Source organism: Temnothorax longispinosus, chromosome 12, assembly GCF_030848805.1.
Source record: "Temnothorax longispinosus isolate EJ_2023e chromosome 12, Tlon_JGU_v1, whole genome shotgun sequence".
Classification (NCBI taxonomy): domain Eukaryota; kingdom Metazoa; phylum Arthropoda; class Insecta; order Hymenoptera; family Formicidae; genus Temnothorax; species Temnothorax longispinosus.
The window spans coordinates 8,518,028-8,531,828 of NC_092369.1; the positions used below are offsets into that span (position 1 = coordinate 8,518,028).

Sequence of the window (13,801 nt, forward strand, 5' to 3'; positions counted from 1 at the left end):
CCATCTCGACGGCTCTAATATAGAAATAGATGAACTGATCGCAGCTTTCTCGACATAACGCCCCGCAGGTCGTGAAAAGGGGGAAGGGGAGTAAGGGAGGAAAGGGAAGAGACAGCGAGAGAAGAAAAAAATGGACGCTCTGGTTTTATCTCGCCTCGGGTGTAAAGTAATCTCTCGCAACGGAGCCTTCATCCGGCTCTCAGCTATGCGCGGTGCCGATAGCGATATCTCCTTGCTTGATTCATTAGCGTGGACAGTAATTAAGGTTGTTATGGGCGGGCAAGAAGCACAAAAGTCCCCGTGCGAAGTATAACCGATCGTTTTGCCCGATCGCGCAACTGATAACGCCGGGATCGGTTGGAGTGGACGGACGGAGGTGGATGTCCGATCGCGATTTATGGCACGCCACAATATATACGCGCAATACTCCGGCGCGCGTATCCTTCACGCGATAAATCTCGCTGAAGAAAATACAGCGAAGTCGGCGGGACTCGATTATATTATTAAAATTAAGGCAATGAATCGCGTGTCAATTCCACGCGATTGAGATAACGGATGAGATTGAGATAAACGTCTCTCCGTAACGACTTAATCGATTAGAAATTTGCAGCATCGCTTTCACATCTGTTGATTTTTGTACGAGTAACTAATATGTGATATCGCGAACATATTTGTAACAACAGCGCAGCATCTAACGTCGTAAATAAATTGTCGAGCAATGTATCACGAAATAAAAGATTTCTTTTTTTTTCGCGTGAAACGGGATGTAACGAAGCGGGTAATACAAGATACGTAACTGAATTCACGGCGGCCGGGCTGAATTACCCAGAAACCGTCGTGATTACGCGACGCGCGACCCTAAAAGTTAAATTAGATCTCACCCCCGGGGGATGAAGAATTTGCTCACGTGGACCGCGGAGTCGCGGGCAAAGAAACTCGTCGAGTTATTACCGCCATAATCTAGCGCACTAAAAGTTCCCCCGCTGTCCCTCGAGGTACGAAATAAAGCTTACGAATGAACACGTACACGCCGTAACACTCGGAATGATTCTCGGAGGGTGCATTTACATACATTACTAAATGCTTTTTATCGTACTTTCTTCGGAAAGATTGCCTATCTGTCTCTCGTGCGATCGTCTCGTTACGACACGACCGACGCCGACGTTGGACGCGAACAACTTCGAATGCCGGTGACGTATTTCCGGCACGATCTGCCCCAGAGAACGTGTCGGTGACATTAAACGGAAACAATTTTGTACGTCAATTAATGCATGCGAGAATTAATGAGATTGCGAGATTCTGCCATTAATTACCTCCAATTAGCAGTACGGAGGCATGGGGCGACGATGATATTTAATTGCACGTAGAGACAGCGGGCAAGCTCTTTGCGGACCGATGCGTAAAATGTACATTTATAATTTAATTTAATCCATGAGAAGCGATGAGGAATAACGATCCCTAGGTCCGGACCATTCCAGTGCCTGCGAGAGACGGCTGCGTCTCTCTCTGCTCTCTCCCGGAGTTTCCACCATTACGAGCAACGGCGAGCAAGCGAGCGCAGGCGGATAGTTAAATAAGAGGATCTTTCCAAGTAATGGCAGATAACCAAAGCGCGAAGTTTGCGAGAGCGCGGAGTTACCAGCGGCGGACGCGGAGTCGTCCGTCATCCGGAACTTCTTCCCGCTAATGGCACCGCGTGGCAGCGTTAAAGCGGGAGTTGGTGTCGCGTACTTTATGAAACGACATCGCGACGCTTAATGTCAGCGAAGCTCGTTAATCGAGTAAGAAACCGTCTAATTATTCCGTTTGAGCGGAGGGTATTTCCCGAAATTGCGGCCGCAAAAAGGAGCGTTGCCGCCGCGCCGCCGTGAATCTTCCACGATTCGCTTTGCATTGTTTAAAACCAAACGGCACGATTGCCCTTCGCCGATTAATTCAGTATATGTGCGAAATCGTCACATAAAGAGCGCAGTTGTAAAATCCGTTAAGTTACCATACCATTATTAGATTTTAGTGCAAAAAGTTTGTTATATTTGCCCTATGAAGTTAAAAAAAATTCAGTGAAATTAAAAGAAAATTACCTTCCAGAAAGAAATTTCTCAATCCCCTTTTTGAAGAATTCGATTTTCTAATTTTATTTAATACAAAGCTTGATAGAAAAAGAAACTTTTAACACCAGTCTAATATAAATCGTTACGAGAAACTATAAAGAAACAGAGAACGAGTGCTTGTTCGTGTGAAATAACGATATAAAATATTTATAATTTTGTTAACGACTTACGCATTAATCACATATTACGCTATTAATGCCTTTCTTCGGCTTGGTTTTAAAATCTTTGCACTCAATTAAGCGTTGCTTAGTGCGCTAGGATTTTGAGAATACGCTATACATGTTATCTTAATGAAGCACTTACCGTTTACTGGCGTAGCTGCTCCTTTGTCTCTTGGAGGGATAATAAGCCGGATTATGGATTCGGAAGTTTGCCAGGCGTGATTTTCGCGAAATGAAATACGCGCAGGTATACGAGAGATGATTCTCATTTGAATCTCTTCCATCGTTTATTTCTATTCACAGTCAATAAATTAACACTTATCGTTAGAAATCATTACGAGAACCGAGGGACGATGAGAATTACGTGTGATTTGTGTGTGACCATCTCTATAAACCCCGCAATTAATCAATAAATACAAAATCAGCTTATAAAAAGGTAACGGCGATGCGCGCTAATTCGCGCCCGCGTCTCGCCGTTCTCTAGAATCTGTTGTGTTCTTCATCATTTTTGTTTTTATTACTTTATGTACATTATATTCGTTAATCACGCGAGAAGAATGGACTAGACCGCTACGTAAACGCTTAATTTCTCATTCGACCCTAAGCGCCGCGCTTCGTGGCGTTCTCGATCGACGAATAAATTTATCTAAGCGATCGCGCTTCGCCGTCTCGGAGGGTCGTGCGAGGCGACGCCATAGGCCTTCTTTCGTTCAACGACTCGCTTCTCCTCTTAAGGTACGCTTAAATTATCTATTTTTTTCGATTACTGCGCCTTGGGTCTACGATTAGAATGAATTTTACTTTACATCAAATGCTGCGTATTTTTTTTTCTCCCGAGCTAAATAAAATCACTATCGTGTCTATTCGTACTCTCATAAACTCGTTACTAAATTTAACATCGCGTCGTCCCTCTCGCTTTTACCTTTTCTCCCCCTTTCTTTCTCTTTCATACACACACATACCCTTCATTACACGCACACACACATACGCGCATACTCAATTTTCAATCAACCCTCTCATCCCTCCTGTTTCAGCCCTTCCTTTAATAACAACCACTTCACTCATTCTCTACACATGTTGGTACTCTCGATGGAACGGATAAACTAGCAGACATCACCGAAATCGACGTACCGTTTATCGGATACGTCCTCCTCCCTCCCTCTCTTTCGGATCGTCGGATCATCGCACAAACTCGATAAAAAAAGTGCCCGCTGATGGAGCTTATGCGCGGGCGGGACGCGACGTAAATCTCGATATTGCGAAACTTCGGTCTCGGCACGAAAATCGTACGCTGCGGCCGCGATCGAGCGTTAATCGCATTAATCAATCTCGACGTTGATGGAAGCAACTTGCGACTCTACTCGTTCGGTCTAATCACAGCCGATTTCCGGGCCGATTGGGTATTTCATTGTCCCTCCTTCGGATTCGCTCCTTGTGGATCGCGATCGACAGCGCGATGACATTGCAGAAGAAGCACGCTCTACGTTACGTGGATGGCGAGATATTTGTGTAAAAAGTGTACGTGTGTCGTGCGAAACACTTTCAGTTTCAATAGCTCGTTATCGCGATAATACTTTAGATACGATAAACATCGAAGTCACGGCGGCAGCTTCCTAATCTCGAATTATCGATCACTTTAATTTATATGGAAATATCGCCGTGCTTGGCTCACTTCCAGTACATGTTAATTAATGCCATCTAGTTTATTCATTCGTGTTCTTCTGAAGCTATACATACACTTGCTTAACACTTGCCGATTGTTATCTCTTGATCATATAAGATAATTGAAATCGTGAACACCAATTGTTCTTTCAGATACTTTTTCAATTAATTTGTCAATATGTGACTGTAGCGTTTATCGTAATACGATATCGCGATAACTCTTTAATAGCACTGATCGCTTCCGCAAGCTATCCGCGCCGATATTGTTTCGATCGTACGTTCGCGGCGGGCGCGCGTTCCTCTCTCGTGTACTTAAACTTTTTTTTCTCCTATTTTAATTAATAATGCGCTTCGTCGAGTCGTCGCTGCGTCTCGTAACAGCTTAAATTATTACTTAAGATTTATTATTATCCCATCGGGCTTCTTGGCCTCTCCCGTACCTGTTTCTCGCAGCCCTGATTCTCTGATTGCGCTCCCGCGTCTCATAAAATTCATCTATGATTTTACACTATACAAGAGATGTACATAAGATCCAACGGTACGATATAATGTGTATATCGCGTATATGTATATAGTCTATAGTCTTAAGTTTTGGCAAACGGGCAAGGTCAATACAAAACATCGTTAAGTCCTACGCGTAATATTTATCTATGTACATACAAAATCTCTGTAACTTTCAACGTTTTTCCTCCCGTGGCGTGGTCAATATACACACATGTACATGGTTTACCATCGTATCGAAGAAACTGACGAGTCGCATCGACGATGGGGGATTGTCCGTCGTTAATAGCACGCAAAGTCCGAGTGACGAATGCGGCGTAATCGGCGCCGCATTCCATGGAGACTTCAGGTTCTCGCACTATTCCGTATAAAATTATATATGCGAACAGTGGAAAGTAAGTGGGAGGATATCTCCTCGCAAGTTCGAGTACCGGGGTTTTATTGAAAAGTCGCGTAAATAAACTAAGTAAAAAACGCTCGTAAGGCATCCTGTGATAATCGAATTCGTTATTTCTCTATTACCGCATAAGATGGATCCTCACGAGTTTGCGCGCCGTGTAAAAGCGAAAAATTGTCTCGGGATGACTCGTAACTATTTCGTTCGCGCGCGTCTTCTACGCGACGAGATCGAACAAACGTACAAAGAGCGAGTCCAAAATATACGATAAGAGATCGCCATTCAACGAGAGACGAGAACTCGATAACGCTGGCAGTTTTTGACGAACGCTCGTCGGGCGAGCTATATAGTATTTGTAGTGATTAATCGCGAGGTCGTCCCAGACGAAGATGAAACCGACAGATAATATCGCACGCGAAATCAAAACTAACGGACGCATAACGTTATATCGAATCTTCGTTCGTGTTTTCTTTTTCTTCCTCTTCCTTTATTGTACGTAATGGGATCGTGACGACGATTCGCGCAACGCAATGGATGGTCACCGGCCGTTGTGTCTCCCTTTTCTTTTCTACCTATTCGAATTTAATCGATCGTTATATTGCTATTGTATCACATAGTATTCACTTATTGTTAATTACACGGCTATATGTAGGCGCGATGCGTGACTTGGCGGTTTCAAGATGCCGAGAGCTATTCGAAATGCATCTCGCTTGGACCGAAAGCGGACGTAGACGCGAAGAAACTTCGCCGATGCTCCGGGGAGCCCTTGTTACAACTGCTAGAATTTCGCTCGTTTCGCGAAATTCTTCCCATCGCGCGTCCAAAGACACGGAGTAACAAAATGTTCCCCCCGACATTAATATCGGAGAGATCCATTCGCGCTCATGACAAAAATTATCAAATAAAGTTAGACAGACCCTCGGGGTACTTTGCCAACAACAATAAAAGGAAAATGAGATACTGTTTTGCGAGATATATTTCAAGTCGAGATGCGATTGAGCGCACGTTAATCGTCGCAACGAGCGGACACAGCGGCAACTGTCAATTATTATCTATTAGCAATTTCGTTAGAATTGCTTTAACTCCGCGAGTCATCCGAAATGGAAGAAATATCTTATTACCAAGTATTACGCTCGTCAGGATCGCTTATTCGGGAACGATATTTCTCGTTGGATATAAAATGTACGAGATATTCATGATCCCGATATTGCCCAAGTATCTCGTGGATGAATCGTAGGCACCGTAGCCTGAAGACGATTGTGATCGCGTAACCCTCTAAATCCGAACTAAGGCCGCTCCATTGTCGGTAAAAATTGCGCGATCCCCTTATTTTTGTACCTCTTATCTTCGAGCTAAAGTCGCGCCGCGTCTTGCCGGCCTACCGATTTATTGCCGCTCTTTTCATTGGTAACTTCCGTCGTTGTTCTGACTCTTATTACCGCCCTGGGAAGTCGGCGACGCTCTGCTAAAGCTACCGAAGTTCTTGGTCGGCGAATCCGACGCGGCGCTGGCGGTAGCGAGTACCTTGTCCCTGGGCGGAGGTGCCGAGCTAATGCTAGACGAGCTGACACCGGAGTCGCTGGACTTCTCGCTGAGGCAACCGCGCTGGCTGAGCCCAGTGACATTGCCGGTGCCTTCAAGGCCCAGATCGCTGGTACCACCGACCATGTACTTGACCATGCCGCCTAGTTTCTGACTGCTCTCGCAGGCGTCCTCGATCACCACCGTGTCGCCAAAATTGCCCCTCTTCGCGATGTACCGCACGTTGCCACCTCGCAGTAACGGCGACTTCTCAAACTGGCCTTCTTTCTGGCTCGCCACCGAGCCGGAAATCGGTATATTGGGATGAAAGTCGTCCTTCGGATCAGGTAGACCGCCATCCGTAGCGACAGTACTGTTGGTGTTCTTCGTGGCGGCCGTTGCGCCGTCTAGATTGTTCTCCCTCGACAGCTTCGTCGACGTCGTAGTTGTTTCCGGGCTGATGGTCCGTCGACTGGTGGTATTCTTGTGCGCGTCGTAGCAGCCGGAGTCCCGTGGGAACTGGCGTCGGTTAAACGGGGAACAGTGGCCAGACGTCTGGCCGGAGGTTAAGACCAGACGACTGACCTCGTCGCCCTCTGAACTCGAGGCCAGGTCACCCTCGCTGCCCGCTGTAAGGACAGGCGGGAAAAGAGCGTGTGCGTGCGTGAGATTTTATGACCGATTCGATCTCTCTTTAAATATTTCTATTTTTGGAAAGCAAATAAAAACAAATAAAAAAATTAAATAAATAAAGTTAATTAAAGATATATAAAATTGAATAAAATTTCAAAATTTCTTATTTTTATATCACTTTCCGAGAGCGAGGAGTGTATCTGCGGTTTTAGTAGTTTGAAGTTATCGCACTTTTAATCTCTTTTGTATTAAATAAATTAAATAATAAAAGAGATATCCCATTTACATGAAATTACAACGTGATTTAAAAGATGTATAACTTGTATTAATTGTAACATGATGTATGCAGCAAGACAAATAGCAACGATGATGAAAGGGGCTTTGGGGAGACGTGAATAATACATATGTAGCCGCTACGTTCGGTATACTCACACTGAAGATCGTGTAGGAGTTGCACGGCGGTGAGTATCTTGGCACGATGCTCGGGTTGATGTATACGCAAATAGTCCAGATCCGCGGCCTCTAACTCCCTGAAGAGCTCCAGATCCTCGTATCCGTTCAGCACAAAAACTGGAATATGTTCCTGCGCGAGCGAAACATTCATCTTTGAGACGCTACTCCCATCCTAACGGAGCTTTGAGTAGCTCACTTGTACAATGAAACGCGCTCGCGGTTTAATACACTTGGAAGAAGCTTATGGAATTCTTATAAAATTATCCTTAAGAAGATTACGGAATTCCTTTCTCAGCAACATTTCTCACACTTTGATTGGAAAGGATCGAACCAAACGTTATATCTTCATGATTTGAAAATGGATAACGCATCGTGAAAATGATATAATCTCGATAAAAGATAAATTTCAGAGAGAAACCGAAAGTGTTTTTTTTTTTATATTCCGTAATGTAATTTTTTTATTTAGCCTTTGTAATACATATGTGAAAAAAGCGTTCTTTGCAAAATGCATGTCTCAATACGATGAAACTATGTCCAAATAATAGGACGAGAGATCTCAGTGAGTTCAATTTAGTACGGAAGGGCATCATAATTATGACGAGGTTCGCTTCAAAAGAATCTAAAGTACCGCGTGATCTCTTAGATGTTCCATAATCAAACATCTCAGACGGACTGTACAGTTATGCGAGATTTAATGACGGTCTCGAGCAATCAGCCGGGAAGAAGATACTTTGGATCTCCATCCGCTGATATAATTCGCACAGAGGGCCATTCCGGGCTTCAATTAAGTGTATACCGGGACGCTGAAAAGGCGCACACGAATCTGCGACGCTCATTAAGCGATCGATCATAGCGGCTTAATTAAGTGGCACGGCTTCCTGAATCGGAAACGACGTTTCCGGTACAGCGACTCCTCGCCCTATCATTTCGTCCCATCCCTTCCTGTCGCTTCCGTACCTTCGACTCTAGAGACTCTGCGAGGCACGCCTCTTGACAGTGAATCACGATCAAGTCTAATCTGTCGTCAAATCGCGAGACTATACATAATATTCGAGTGAATTACCGGATGTGCTTTCAGTCGTATATTTTGTGACAAATTTAAAGTCAATTCTTTTTTTCTTCTAAAAAGAACCGCGAGCACTAATTACAAATTTTTCTAACATGCAATATAAAATTGACGTCAATATAATTAGTATTGTTGAATTTTAAATATATAATAAATTAAGATTAATATAATTAATATAATTAAGTCTTATACGCGTAAAGTTTCTGTTAAGATAAAAATAGTTTTAAAATAAAAATGAACTAAAAATAAGATTTCGTTATCCATTTAGATTCTTGAGATTTATTAATCTCACAACACAGTGATCGTGATTCACTGATAATTTGATGTAAAAAAATCGCCAATTTTTTCATTTTCATTTTTTGTTTGCAATTTGAAGAACATTCAATGCATTTTCGGGAGATTCCGTACATAAAAAATGTCGGAGATAAATCAGAAGGAAAATGGAACAACCAAAAGGAGGTAAAGAAAATATCGGGACGTATATAGCAGGTGAGGATAAAAATGAGCAAGGCGGAGACAAGGAGCGAGAGACGGAGAGCGAAAAGGAGACGAATAGGAAGGAGGAAATTGAACAAAAAGGACTCGTCACGGTCTGCGGGACCTGCAAGTTGTATAAAGTATAAGCTGGAAAGCGATGGTGCGGGAGGACGCGAGAGAAGGGATGACGGGGAACAGGGAACGGGGAACGAGAGTGCGATAGGGACAACGAATAAAGAAATATATAAAAGCAAGTTCTCTACTTTGCATTCGACGCCATGCAAATGCGAATCAGTTTGTTCGAGCGCTGCAGCGAGATATTACTCTCGCTCTCGCTCTCTCTCTCTCTCCTTCTCTCTACCTGAAGATTCATTCTCTGCAAGAGCTCTTGAACGGAACCCGGCTTCTGCCTGTATCTCTGACCCCACTTGCCCCGTTCTGGTTCCCCCCGTCTGGGCACCCTGTCGTTCAGTATCTCGACGTTTATGAACTTGAAGTGGCCTATCCTGTTGTGCACGACGCCCTTCCACAGCCCGCTCTTGTTCATCTGTACCACGTCGATTACGTCCCCCTTCTGAAACAACGTTGCCACGCGAGCATTAGTAAAGGGAAACCATTTTGTCACGTTCGATACGTTCGATCGAATCGCGCGTTAAATTTCCTCTTTAGATAGCTTGAAAAACAGAAGCCGATAAAAAGCGTGAAAAAGAAAGACACCCCGGATTCCAATGTAATTTCCACTAAAACAAATTAAAAAATGGCGAGTAGTAACGAACATAGGTACATCGTCAATTATACAAGTCGTGCTTGCGGGTAATTACGACGAATTTGTCGCGTCGTTAACGGTTACAGAGTTTCGCGTGGAATTTTGGTCGTAGATCGATTATCACGAAGACAGACCTTGAACTTTAACGCGTCCTTGTCGTAAGGACTGGGCGTGTAGTCCACGAGTGCCCTCGCTCGACACAGGACGGGGCCGATGGACGTCGGGCTGACCGCATCTCTGTCCTCGCAGGATATCGAGCTGTGATTGCTGCCCGCGCGTACCAGAGCCTGCGTGCTCGAGCCGCTACCGCTCGGCAGGCTCTCGACGCTGCTCGCGCTGCACGGGAACGCCTCCGAGGACGCGCGATCCTGGCGCAGCCTCGAGATCTTTCGCTGCACGTCGTGCCTCAAATTCCTCGCGCGGCCTGCGATACCCGCTCTGGCGTCGCCCTCGAGCAGCGCGCTCGCCTCCGACTGGAAATTTTAATTGAGTTTTGGAGAACATCGGGGTCGCACCGTGCCCGGAATACGTGCTTCATCGAATGCACCGGGAAAAGCGACCGGCGACGCGCCGGTGGCGCGTTAATTAAATCGAGGAGCTATGTGAAATAGGGATCTCCATTGGCCGAGCCGTTTTCAATAATGCATTTATGGCGCTCTGGAATGTGACACGATAGAGAGTTGCGCGCAGGGCGATGCCTGACGTGAAAAGTATATCATCTTGATCACATCTTGGGGAGAGACGATTTATTTACATTAAATAATCATAAATCATTGCACATCGTCAAGAAATAAACGTTGCAATTACTATCATCCATTAATCGCTAACCTTTCTTGCATATGAACATTTATCTCTATTACAATTAATTGCTTGTCCTTTTTTTAAAATATATTGCCACGTAACTCCTTAACTTTTCAAAGACCGACAACTTGAGACATAATTTTTTTGTTGGGTTCAACGTATGCATGGGAAACGATCATGAGGTAGTTTGATAGAAGCGAATTATTCTCGTCTCCGTATCTACACGTCAGTTGACGTCAGTTGTCAGTGGAATAGATCAACGTGTTGCGGTTGCATAATTTGTTGGGAGGGTGCAATGTGGCGCTCGGGTATTTTTCGCAATTCTGAGACACTACTCGAAAGCATGCTGCATTAATGAAGCGGAATAGGTAAATGGTGCGAGCGTGAAATTCTCAGAGGAAATCAATGTGCGTTCGAAATAAGAATGAAGACGGAGTACGCCAATTTCGTTTGCGTAAATTGCCATGCAATCCAATCTGTTAGAACGACGTGATCCTCTATCTATATGTATATACATCCGTGTATTTCCCACTGACTTACATAATTGCAATAAAATGACATCACGGTAATGCTATGCCGTTATCCCGTTATCCCCGTTATCAACGGCAGATTGTATATTACGCGTCGTTGTTATAAACGACGCGTTTATCAAGTGATAGACATACTCATTATGAGGCGTACCAAAGCCGGCACTTATGACAGACAATTAACGATGTAACTGCGGCTTTAATGTAAATGTAAATTAGTCGTCGGATAAGATCGATGAACTCGATTTTGCGTTATCGATGTTAAATATTTAGTATTGAAGTTTATTAAACGTTTATAAGTATCCGCGATTGAATCAAATATGATAAGATTTCACAATAAACATCTCTCTATTGAATATAAACATTTTCATACATAATAGATTTCCCAATCGATTTTATCATCCTTGTAAAAATTATTTCGTTAAATTACTTGTTCATTAATAACGGCAGAGAAATTTATTATATTTGCATTTTAAAGGATGCTTTTTCTCAAAATCTATTATTCATTTGTTTCTCGAAATTCAAGGCAGAAAATATTTCTCAATACTTTTATTTTATTTTGTGCAAGTACTCGGGGCGCAGAAAAATATCTTTCTATGACGGAACAAAGAACGGAAGGACAAAGCAATACTTCGTAATTTTACTAATTGCCCGTCAGTGACAGTTGTGTGCACAGGCATGTTTTTCTTGGTTATCGTACTGTTTGGACGCGCCGCCTGTATCTACTCGTATAATAGTGACTGAGGAGTGCCATGCATCTGAGTATACGCGTAGAACTGGCGAAGAAGGGGAAATGGTGCGGACGGGGAAAAAAAGTGGAAATAGAATCTGCACGTTTTCTCAAAGGACTACTCTCATACGTTACGTACTGTATGCACGGCGGCCGAGTGTTGACTCTCGAGTTCTTCTTGATCCTCATAGTCGCTACTCTGGCTCGGCGATAGTCCCTCCTCGCCGCTACTCCGACTCTAAAATATTGACACCTCGCAGAAACAGTTCTAATGACCAAATACGAAAGGGAAAAGCGGACATACTATGATGGATCTAATAGCGCGCGGATGCTGTTAAACAGGGCAACACGGTTACGGGCAATATCGCTAGGTAATATCGGACACGAGACTGTCACCGGTGGTAGAGCAGGTGTGAGAGGCACAGAGGTATGAAGATACGCAGTATCCAATGTAAAAAATATTATATCGTACGTGCAAGCGCGAGAGCCGCCTCGAAAGTGTTTTTATATAATGTGCGATTGGTGTTTAGATGTAGAGATAACTAGATGCAAACAATATCACAACTTCATATATGAACAATTTCAAGATAAAATAATTTTCAAAATATTAACGTTAGGCTATCTGTAAAATATAAAAAAATGCACATAGTTTATTTTGTGTTTAATATTTTTTTCGAGGCAACTTTCGCGATAAACTAAATAGTAGCAGCAGATATACATGAGTCAGTTAAGTATATAAGTATAACACACGACGTGTTAACGACGTTATACACTCGATATATCAATAGAGCGGGGGGTTGCGTGTTACATGAGAAAATAAATAGCGTATGCAGGCTACGCCGGTTTAGATGGGTTAGTGATATACTTAATATTGGCGTGTCAGTGTGTGAGTATTATTTATACACATAGAGGCTGTCAGTGCTGTGTAGGCGTCAGAGCAGGAAATGAGGCACCTTATTCTGGTGCCTCTGATCAGATTATGAGGTTCTCCAGTTTTTGCTTAAACGTCAAGCACGATTATTATAATGTTGCACGCTCAACTATCACGATTGAACTACAGTAAAGATACAAATGATATATATAGACGTGTGTAAAGCGCAAACATGCTTCGACAAAATTTTTAAAGGTGTCATCTTTATCAGAATCGTACTTTCATCGTTCAATTATTTTTTATAATATTATTAGAACTCGAGATCTGTGTGACAAGAATCCTTTTGTTATAAATTTAAAAAAATTAAATATTTTCAAATACAATCTCATGTAATTTCTAATTTTTAATATCTTAACGATTGATCTCTGTACCACAAACTTTATTTTAAAATTTCTATTTCTTATATATTTCATATATTTTTACAATAATAAGCTGCGATATTTTATCTTTATCATGATACGTATAAACATCGATCGACGAAAAAGAACGAGAAAGAATTATTAAAAAAGCACATATCCCGGCAGTTCAAACAAGATGCTGGTAAATGCCGAGGCTCTACCGCGAAAGTGGTATCCGATCGTTATCAAGTTTGCGAAGTCGACGAAGAATAACGTTTGCTCGGCGGACGAGGAAACTGGTAGATTCGACGTGATTTCAACGCAGCCGCTGCATCGTCGAGCCGTCGCACTCGATTCCTCGCAAACAATCCGTAAATCTCGCGGATTCTCATTGTCCGCCCGTCCGACGGATCCGTATGGATCGAGTGGCTCTCGGTGCCTGGATTCACCGAGGCAACACACCGGAAACTGACCGGAGAACAGCAACATCTCTCTCAAACGTGTAGCAGCCGTTACGTATAGTGATCGGCCATCACGACGCGATTCCTGCGTGAGGAAATCCCGCTATCTGACGCGCGTAAGAAAACCGAACGAAAAATCTATATTCACGAATACGAGTACCCTCACATTCGCCGCATCTAATCAACCGGAATACTCTCCCGTCTCCCGTTTCCGAAGATGCCCGGCATAAATGTAATACGAACCGAGCGCGTACGTCACGCGCCG

The 13,801-nt window shown here is 43.4% G+C and overlaps 1 protein-coding gene and 1 long non-coding RNA gene across 5 annotated transcripts in view; one reads left to right on the forward strand and one right to left on the reverse strand.

Moving 5' to 3' along the window:
• LOC139823360 (uncharacterized) overlaps positions 1-13,801 on the forward strand; it is a 72,342-nt gene that overhangs the window by 23,863 nt on the left and 34,678 nt on the right. The window lies entirely within an intron of this gene.
• LOC139823356 (uncharacterized) overlaps positions 2,523-13,801 on the reverse strand; it is a 298,137-nt gene continuing 286,858 nt past the window's right edge. For 3 of the 4 annotated variants that reach the window (XM_071795806.1, XM_071795807.1, XM_071795809.1), the window contains 5 exons: positions 11,946-12,044; positions 9,883-10,221; positions 9,344-9,556; positions 7,419-7,569; positions 2,523-6,982 (listed from right to left, as the gene is read on the reverse strand). In XM_071795806.1, the coding sequence (XP_071651907.1) occupies positions 6,234-6,982; positions 7,419-7,569; positions 9,344-9,556; positions 9,883-10,221; positions 11,946-12,044 (1,551 nt within the window). In that variant the 3' untranslated portion in view covers positions 2,523-6,233. The remainder of the gene's footprint in view (positions 6,983-7,418; positions 7,570-9,343; positions 9,557-9,882; positions 10,222-11,945; positions 12,045-13,801) is intronic. The other variant, XM_071795808.1, reaches the window with a different exon arrangement.